Genomic DNA, 9,083 nt, shown 5'->3' with positions numbered 1-9,083 from the left:
AGAGCAATAAGTTACGTCTATGGTGTTTTTACAAGATTGCTGAATTTTTTTTTAATATGTTAAAAAAATATATGTCGCAATGTATTAATTTAAAATTTCTCACTAGATCCCCTTCTTATGCCCTTTTCTTGCTCTTGCTCATTATTTAAGCTTATTACCATTATTGCAGTTTTATATGTGCAATTCAACAATTTCTTTATTATTATCATTAAATTTCTTTTTTGAATTTTGCAATATTAAAGCATTTATAAATTTAGAGATATGTGAATGGAAAATCTGAACTGCAGATCAGGATTACAAAATCTTGTTCGTAAATATTTTGTTTGTTAATTATATCGCTCGTATTTTTGATGGAAGGACCAGGTGACTAACGATATGAAATCACTCGGTAGGAGGCTACGCGGTCGCGGTCAATGCAGATTCATGTCTATAATAGCGAATTAAGTAATTGAAACAAAACCATATTTTCATATGTTATATTCGAAAAGTAATAACAAATTTTATACATAACAAAATTTAAACCACACATTCATTAGTGTTTTTTTATATATATATTGATTTTAAGGATCAGATAAACAGATTGATTTATCTATCACACTTAATAACTATAACATACTATGTTTAATTTACTCCACAAGCCAACAAATTTTTTATATAATTTTGAGAAAAGTTATTGTTAAGGAAATATTATATAAACATAATATTAACCCTCAATTTAACATTTTAAATATAGAGTACAAAATTTTAGTTTTTTATGTTAAATTATTCCATCTTTTACCTTTATTAGAAATAATTCAAGATTATATTAAACCTGTAGAACTGTAATTAGTTACATAAAAAAAATTTTTTTTTTTTTATTTTATATGGTAGAAGATTCATTATAAATATTTTTGATTTGTTCTTTCTGCGCTAAAGATAATAAAAAAATACACTTATACAATACTAAAACCCTGAGTTTGTTGTATTGCTTGTAGTAGTTTGTATTTCAGTCTTTCCTTAGTTTTGTAACGAGGCAAATCGAGCAGATTGAAACACGTATGCGCTACTGGTAAAAACTTATCGTCCGATGTTGGCTGTATATTGATCTATAAATAATGAAATAAATATTGGCATAAAAAAAAGTATTATAAAAGTGCATTCTTACTTTTACAGCTTTCATGCCTTGTACAGGTATTCTATCACTTCCAGTTAAATACAATAAAAATTTCTTTTTTTCAACTTCAGGCAGCTCATGAAGCACTTCCCAAAACCATCGTACCTACAATTTATGAAATATATAAATTTTCTAAATTTTTAACTAAAATTTACCGTCTGATCTGATGAAGTGTAACCATTTTTGTATTCACAACTCTCCTCAAATGCGTGCCAATCATATTCCTCGTTACCTGTAACAACTGCCATAAGTTCATGAGGTTTAAATAATTGCAAAACTCTTCCCAAACAAACCTAAAAAAAATATTTTCATTATTGCACAAAATTATTGATGAAATAATTTCTAGTATATTATGAAAAATCTATATAAATTTATATATTATAAAAATCTATATAGTATAAAAAATCTATATAAATCTATATATTATATATATGTCTATATATGAAAATAAAATCCTTTACTTACTTTCATAAATCCAGCCTGAAATGCTTTAAATTGATTATCCACTGATTTATTAAATATGAAATCAATATACAAGTCAACAAATTCTTTTCTAAAATATAGTTTTAACATAAAAAGATATACATATAAAACATAAATACAATACTCAACCTATTTAGGCTTGTCACTTTTATATTTTCGCCACCAGGCTTAAGTGGTACTGATGTTACTTCTCCAAAGATATCTTGCGATATTTCAAAATTTAAATCAAATATTTCTTCAAAGTCATCACCCTCATAATCAAGTATACTCTGCATTGAATTAGCTAATTCAGTAGATAAATCGCGTAAATCGCTTATATCAACAGGTTCTTCAAGCAGTTTCTTGTATAGAGCAAGTGGAAACGGCACATTTATAATAGTAAAATTATAGATTGCAAGACCGCAAATGACACCAATTAAAACGTACATGTCGCTACCCTCAAAAGTCACATCCGCAAACCAAAGTGCACGACTTTCTTCATATATTTTAAACATTCCATATTTTGGGTCAAGTAGATCTTTTAAGAGTAACATAAAGAATTCTTTTCTTACTCCACCAGCATCTTCGGCCTCTTCATCCTGAAATTTTATCTGTAAGGAAAGAAGATTTAATTACAGTAAATATAAATAGAAGAATTGAAATTTTCCAGTAGACGAAATTTTATAGTTTATGAAGTTTTTTTGTAAGCGTTATTAATGTAGAGATTTGTAAATTAAAGCATATTTTAAAATTAGAGATATTATGCTATATACATATATAGCGTAATGAATAAAATTGTTTAAAGAAACGAACATTTACTAAAATTGATTATCAAATAGTGGCACCAGTGATCGGAATATTTCTGATACATAAATCTTATATATTCAATGCTATCTTATGTTTAATGTGTAGTATTAAACATAGATAGCATATATAACATAAATCAAAATCATAGTTACCTTTAATGGTTTTTTCAAATCTATTTCTTTATAATTGAGTATTTCACGTAAAGTATCTTGTACTATATTCTCTCTAGTAACATTTAATACAACGTATTGTGTACTGGTGGTACAATTTGAAAAACATGACAATAAGGCCTAGTAAGAGAAATAATATATATATATAAATGATACTTGTTGAATTATAAATGAAAAATACCTCATTATGTGAATCTTGTATGGCTTTATGCATTTGTAATGCTTGATCAGTTTGTAGAATTGTTGTTTTAGTCGCTGCATCAAATAAAAATGGATAATTACATATATTGAATTGCTCCGGCTGAAAGTGCAGAAATTAAATGCTTATTAGTTGTAAAATATTTATATATTCATATATATGTCATAATATATTTACAGATTTATCGAACAACCAATATACATAATCTTGTTGTATATCAACATATTCCATAAGTTCCGGCCAATTAAAAATCTCGTAACATATTTTTTCTTTCCGTAGTTTGTGATTGATATAATGCAAAAAACCTAATAGATTTAATGCCGTAAGTAAATGATAATTATAGGTGACGCACTACAAAATTCGAATTTTATTTTATTTGAAATATAATTTATATAAATGTAGAAAAAGATTATTACTCTTTTAGTAGGATTATTAGAAGAATTTGGTGGCATTTTGATTGTTATAATATATATCACAACATTTTTATAATTAGAAACAATATTTTCGAACCAGTCACATGGGGCGTTGGTCCACCAAGAGCGAATGATTTTCTTTGGAATTTCAGTAAGTCGGTCAACAGCATTGCTAAATGGTGTATGCAATTTTTCATACTTTTTAGAATTTATAAATTCATGATATAATGGCAATGTTAAGTATATACGTAAGGTTTCGAAATCTGCTGGCACTGTCGTTAATGATTCCATCAAATCTCCGTAAATTTTTTCGAATATCTAGATGAAAGATGTGATTATTTACTTTATAAAAGTATATGTACTTTGATACTATTTACAATATTTTTTAAACTTTCATTTTCAATTTTACGTAAATAAGAAAACACAGTAGAGGCATCCAGGAAATTTACGCCATTGTTTTTTATGGAGCAACAAAAATGTTTGCTATTATCTAAAAGGAATGAACTGTTCCAACAAGCCATACTTTTGAAAGTATGCTCAACTATAGTTATTAAATCCATGTCAACTAAAATATCCTTCTGAACTGCAGCACACTGCATAGCCAAATCGTTGGTGATTTCCAATATTTGAGTTGAAGAACTACAAACAAATTCCATGAGTTTTATTTAGCAACACATGTTATAAATTCTAACCTATAGATTCGGAAATCTACGGATGGAATTTTGCTTTCAAAATCAGTCGTTATACAAAGTGATTGATCTCCACCGGAAAATATTTCTTTAATTGAAACATTATCCTTATTTTCGCTTTTGATTAAGGCTGATCCACTTGGTGAGACCTAACAGTATAAAAATATTTCTGAACTATATTAAGTTTTATTGTATAAGTAATTATACGAACCCAAGGTCCTATCACAACTTGAGGCACACTAACACTATTAGTAACACGCGAACCTAATTGTCCACAGCATCCAAGGCCAAAGCCGTAAACTCGACCACGAGACGGCACTAAAGCTAAAGTATGTCGTAAACCACATGCAATTTGCGTTATAGTACTACCCATAAGTTCGCACACCATACGCGGCAAGACTTCATTGGATTTACCGCCATGGCCCAATTGACCATAAGCACCACTTCCGCATGTAAATACTCCTCCATCATTTGTTAAAAATGTAGAAAATTCTTCTCCGCAGGATATATAGCGTACAGCTAAATTTCGTAAAGTTTTCAAATGCGTTGGATAGCATCGATTTTCTTCGTCACTAAGTCCTAATTGGCCTTTATTATTCAGTCCCCAACCATATACTGCACCCGATTTTGATATAATAAACGAATGATTCCCACCACATGCTATGTATGCTATTGGAATTCCTTGTATTGTTGTAACTAATTGTGGAGAATTCGACTGTTTTTTTACATTTGAAGGTGCTACTCCCAGCTGACCAAACGCATTGCTCCCCCAGGAATATAATTCACCACCTAAAAAATATGTGTATATTAAAAAAAAAAAAGCTAATATAAATGCAAAACTTACAACTTGTCAAGCATAAAGTATGATTATTTCCACAAGCAATTTGTATTATTATTTTAGGTATAAGTAACTTTATAATTTTAGGAGTTGGTATCGTATCATCAAGTTGACTTAAACCTAATTGGCCACAGTGATTCTCACCCCATGCAAATATCTGTCCCCATTCGCTTAAAGCTACAGAATGCTGTGCACCGCAAGCGATTTTTGTTATCTTATAATTTTTTAACTCTGGTATAAGCTCTGTAAATTGTAAAAAGAAATCTTTTAAGATTAAAATTAAAAGTAGATTGAAGTCTATTAAGTGATGTAATAATAAAATATAATGTTGTGAAACATGTATCCCCTTACATTAAATGTGCAATTAGTATAGATTTGTATGAAAGCCTTTTTATGATATATATGATATATAATGAAAATTTTGTACATAAATTTTATTTGTACAACGTGGTGTGAAATAGGATACGTAGTTTTGATTTGTTTACGTCATATTTAATAAGAATATAAACGACTTTAATAATAAAAATGGCCAAATATTTATTTACTGATTTTAAGTTAGAAAATTGTATTGCACATAGTATAGGAAAGATATAAGAGTATAATTACTATAAGCTGGTAGAATGTGAATAGAATGAATATATATTTATATGCATATATATATACATATATGTATAGATATTTACAATTCCTAAGAAACACATAAAAGTGTTATATTGTAGTCTCAATTCTGTATATATGCTTATATGTTTCGGCTTGTGCATACAGAAAATCATTAATTGTGTTTATCACTTATCTATCCATTTTTAGCATATCCAATTACATTTATCGTTTCTTAGAAAAGTTATATTTTTCCAATAGTCGTTAGTGTACAAATGCTTAGTTAAATTCAATGTGAAATAAATGTGTAAATAATATATGTATATGGTAAATGAGATGATATTTAAGCAAATGATTAAGTACATACTAAACTTAGACATACGTGGCCGTTTCGTTGGCAGTTCACCTAATTGGCCTAATTGACCATTATCATTGTTACCACAAGAATACACTTTTCCATCAACTGTAAGAAAAAGTGTATGCCATTTTCCACATGCTATGTGGCATATACTTGTGTCAGGCTTCCAAGACATTTTGCGAGGTATCAGTATCTTCAACATATATAAAATTATTATATCAAATATCGTATTTACATAAATATTACTTACATGCTCTTCTTCAATACCTCCAAGTCCGAGCTCCCCATGGACAGTATTCCCCCAACAGTATATGGACATTGTTCTTTATTTTTTATACGCTCATTCGTATAGTTATCAAATTATTTTCTGAAATGTTTTATTATAAACACATTTGTACTGATTGTCGCCGTTATCTTTTGTGGTTTTGTTAATTTTGACATAAAATGTGTAATATCCAATCTTCTTGAAAATTCTAGATCATTGTATCAATGTTTCTTAATGTTAATAAATTATTACTTGTCAAACATTTACTTATTTGTAATTTATTATATGCATTTAATAATACGTACACAATATGTAAACAGAAAATGCAAGGCACAAAATAGTTCCAAAAAATATAGAATGAATATCAAATTTAGGACATTTCCTTTTAAATGCGATTTTTTTATGAAGACCCAAAAAAAAACAATCTGAAATTTTGACGTTTGGCTATGTGTTGCCAGCTGTTTCACCCTATTTCAAATGTACTCATAGTAATAATATAGTTGGCATATATAAAAAATAGTTGATAAGTATATTAATTTAAATTACAGCAAAAATTTAAGGTTTAATAAATTTAAAATATAGTTTGATATATTTTTAAATGGAGAAAATTTTTATTTATTCCTATTATAAGTAAGTTATACACAACACAGCAATTGTAATTTTGATTATAATGTTCTTTCGACTTTCATCGTTACAAAATCCTATTAAATTTACAATCCTAATCCATACATACATCGGATAATGAAAACCAGATCATAGCATTACAAAACAAAAATGACTACAATTACAAAAACAAAAATGAGAATTAAAAATGATTTAGCAAAGCTTGCAAACTAATAAAAATCACTACCAATGAATAATGTCACTAAAATCCAATTAAACCTCAATAATTGTAAGACGCACATTATTAACATCCAGAAAATGCGATGAACCAACCAAGTGGATAGTTGTAAAATCAGATATAGTTCTGAGGTTAGCAGGGGGATTTAAATAACCAAAAAAATTGTTCTTATTATCATCTTTTTATAGTTTTATTATATACTGTAAAATTTTACATTATTGCAATTAGGTTTGTAATATGCTTCAAGAATAAAAACGAATTTAAGAATAAAAGCTCAATGAAATTATTATTTTACATGTATATGGTATATTTAAAGTGATATTGTATTATATGTTTACATTTTAGTGACCGAACTTTACTATTTCTCTCAATTTACCATCAACTTATTTGAATTCGCACACGATTTTAATTATTAATTTACTATAATAACACTTAAGACTGTGTGCAAGTTCGAGTAAATTGATGGTAAATTGGCAGAAATAGTAAATTATGCCAGTATGGCAGCGAATGTAAGTATTCACCAGAATTTCGAGTAGGGTAAATTAAATAAAAATTAAGTTAATTAGGTGTTACCATTAAGAAAATTTTATAAGGTGTTTAATAAATAAATAGATAAATTTAAAAACTTTTAACCAAAAATAATAAATAAGTGAAATAAATAAATATTTACGTAATTGCTGTACAAAAAATTCCTGAGAAATTTCCATTTACTTTACCTCAATTTACTCGAACTCGTACACGGCCTATATATTTGAATGTTTATATTTGATACTATTTTAAAAAAGTACTTTATTAAAAGCACTTTTATTTTATTATATAAAACCCTATATGGTGAATGCTTTTGTTTGACAGCTCTGGATTTTTGACGTTATCATTCTGCTCCGTTGCTATTTCGTGTTGATCGAAAATATAAGTGGCGTGTTTTATTTAGAAGAATTTAATTTTATATTGACGCTACCACACTAATAGTAGGCCTAATGGCTTTTCCAGCATTAAGTGCACAACAAGGTTTGTATAGCATGCATTTTATAAGTTTTATTAAATCTCTGAATAAAAAACTATATATAAATGTTTTTCAACTGGTTCTTAGTTCCTTTTAACTAATTTGAAATAATGAAAAAGTGTTAATTGGCTTAAAAGTGAAGTTTTAAAGAGCTTATACAAATTATGCATTATTATAAAAATATGTTTATTTAGTTATATAGTTTGAAATTCCATTATAAGGGAAATAGATGGCATAAAGTTGCTGTATATGTTTAGGTTTTACGATATCGTTTCCGTAATTAAATGGATATTGTCACTTCATATTTATCGCATTATTAGTTTATTTATTCAAGTACTTATTGCGAATATTTTGTTAATTAATAATTTAATTTAATTATATTTTAGAAACTACTCAACGAAAAGTCCTGGAAGACGTTAGAAAACAACTTATTCATAAAGGAGTCCCACCAGTAACAGGATTAGGCACAGGCTTAACTCCACCCGTTAGCCAAGTATATAATTATTTATTTCCTTAAACAATTGTCAATAACGTTGTTAATATTTCTAGGTGCCTACAACGCAAATAATTGGAACATTACCTGATTTCGGACCTGGCACCAGTGCCGCAACAACACCACGCTCAATTTTTAATCCAAATAGCGCATCTACTTTAGGGTTTTTTATACCTCAAGATAGTTTTTTCGGTAACAACTTTATACCAGTGTTACCTCGTTTAGAGCCTTCATCACCAAATCAAACGCCTAAGTAAATTCTTTTAATATATATCACAATTACTGACTCAATGGCACGAATTAAACTAAAAAAACTTGAGGAATATTTACAAGGTGTTGATGGCTTTGAACAACCTAAAGTTAAGTTAGAGCAATATCCTACACCACCGCATATTGCCAGTTGTGTTTTATATAATATACAAGTAAGTACAAATGTTTATATTAGTAAAATAACATAATTTATAAACAATAAAATGCAGGCACAGTATGACGATATTGATGGTAAATTAGTTGGCGATTTAGGATGCGGTTGTGGTATGTTAAGTGTTGGTTCATTTTTACTTGGTGCTCAACTAACTATAGGTTTTGAAATTGATACTGATGCTATAGAGGTAATTATTATTTTGTCTGTTAAGTATAAATTATACAAAGTTATAATGCAGGTATTTCGTTCTAATATAAATGAAATGGAATTGTCATCTATTGATTGTATACAAACTGATGTGTTAAATCTAGCAAATACTAAGTGGACAAATTCATTTGATACTATAGTAACAAATCCTCCATTTGGAACCA

The 9,083-nt window shown here is 28.0% G+C and overlaps 3 protein-coding genes across 5 annotated transcripts in view; 2 read left to right on the top strand and 1 right to left on the bottom strand.

The window, feature by feature from the left end:
- Nucleotides 1-835: 835 nt before the first annotated feature.
- Nucleotides 836-6,443, bottom strand: LOC119672751 (probable E3 ubiquitin-protein ligase HERC4). 3 transcript variants are annotated; one of them, XM_038083871.1, is made up of 16 exons: nucleotides 6,257-6,443; nucleotides 5,937-6,159; nucleotides 5,696-5,879; nucleotides 4,738-4,974; nucleotides 4,105-4,682; nucleotides 3,897-4,042; nucleotides 3,582-3,843; nucleotides 3,208-3,522; nucleotides 2,969-3,142; nucleotides 2,774-2,893; nucleotides 2,575-2,712; nucleotides 1,766-2,226; nucleotides 1,619-1,706; nucleotides 1,309-1,446; nucleotides 1,145-1,258; nucleotides 836-1,085 (listed from the first exon to the last, which is right to left on the bottom strand). In XM_038083871.1, exons 2-16 carry the CDS (start codon nucleotides 6,003-6,005, stop codon nucleotides 933-935), a joined length of 3,177 nt encoding a protein of 1,058 aa, XP_037939799.1. In that variant the 5' UTR covers nucleotides 6,006-6,159; nucleotides 6,257-6,443; the 3' UTR covers nucleotides 836-932. The 3 variants fall into 3 exon arrangements, with proteins under 3 accessions (XP_037939799.1, XP_037939801.1, XP_037939800.1); XM_038083873.1 differs by having other exon boundaries at nucleotides 5,711-5,879; XM_038083872.1 differs by having other exon boundaries at nucleotides 5,937-6,053.
- Nucleotides 6,444-7,689: 1,246 nt separating this feature from the next.
- Nucleotides 7,690-8,558, top strand: LOC119668030 (SOSS complex subunit C homolog). Its single transcript, XM_038077398.1, has 3 exons — nucleotides 7,690-7,800; nucleotides 8,182-8,288; nucleotides 8,345-8,558. The coding sequence occupies exons 1-3, from the start codon at nucleotides 7,770-7,772 to the stop codon at nucleotides 8,543-8,545; spliced, it is 339 nt and encodes a 112-aa protein (XP_037933326.1). The 5' UTR covers nucleotides 7,690-7,769; the 3' UTR covers nucleotides 8,546-8,558.
- A 1-nt stretch (nucleotide 8,559) lies between these two features.
- The window catches only part of LOC119667754 (transcriptional regulatory protein ZraR-like), a 5,048-nt gene continuing 4,524 nt past the window's right edge, over nucleotides 8,560-9,083 (top strand). Inside the window, exons 1-3 of the mRNA XM_038077061.1 lie at nucleotides 8,560-8,710; nucleotides 8,768-8,899; nucleotides 8,951-9,083. Coding sequence (XP_037932989.1) covers nucleotides 8,579-8,710; nucleotides 8,768-8,899; nucleotides 8,951-9,083 — 397 coding nt within the window. The 5' untranslated portion in view covers nucleotides 8,560-8,578. The remainder of the gene's footprint in view (nucleotides 8,711-8,767; nucleotides 8,900-8,950) is intronic.

This window comes from Teleopsis dalmanni, chromosome 1, assembly GCF_002237135.1.
Source record: "Teleopsis dalmanni isolate 2A chromosome 1, ASM223713v2, whole genome shotgun sequence".
In the NCBI taxonomy this organism is placed as follows: domain Eukaryota; kingdom Metazoa; phylum Arthropoda; class Insecta; order Diptera; family Diopsidae; genus Teleopsis; species Teleopsis dalmanni.
This window is presented reverse-complemented; position numbering and strand designations above follow the sequence as displayed.

Coding starts and splice junctions, on each gene's coding strand:
- LOC119672751 (XM_038083871.1), bottom strand. CDS start 6,005: ATGTCCATATACTGTTGGGGGAATACTGTCCATGGGGAGCTCGGACTT. Junction 3,143..3,207: donor CTAATAATCCTACTAAAAGA/GTAATAATCTTT, acceptor CGAATTTTGTAG/TGCGTCACCTATAATTATCA. Junction 1,447..1,618: donor TTCAGGCTGGATTTATGAAA/GTAAGTAAAGGA, acceptor TATTTTTTTTAG/GTTTGTTTGGGAAGAGTTTT.
- LOC119668030 (XM_038077398.1), top strand. CDS start 7,770: ATGGCTTTTCCAGCATTAAGTGCACAACAAG. Junction 7,801..8,181: donor AGCATTAAGTGCACAACAAG/GTTTGTATAGCA, acceptor ATTATATTTTAG/AAACTACTCAACGAAAAGTC. Junction 8,289..8,344: donor TAACTCCACCCGTTAGCCAA/GTATATAATTAT, acceptor TAATATTTCTAG/GTGCCTACAACGCAAATAAT.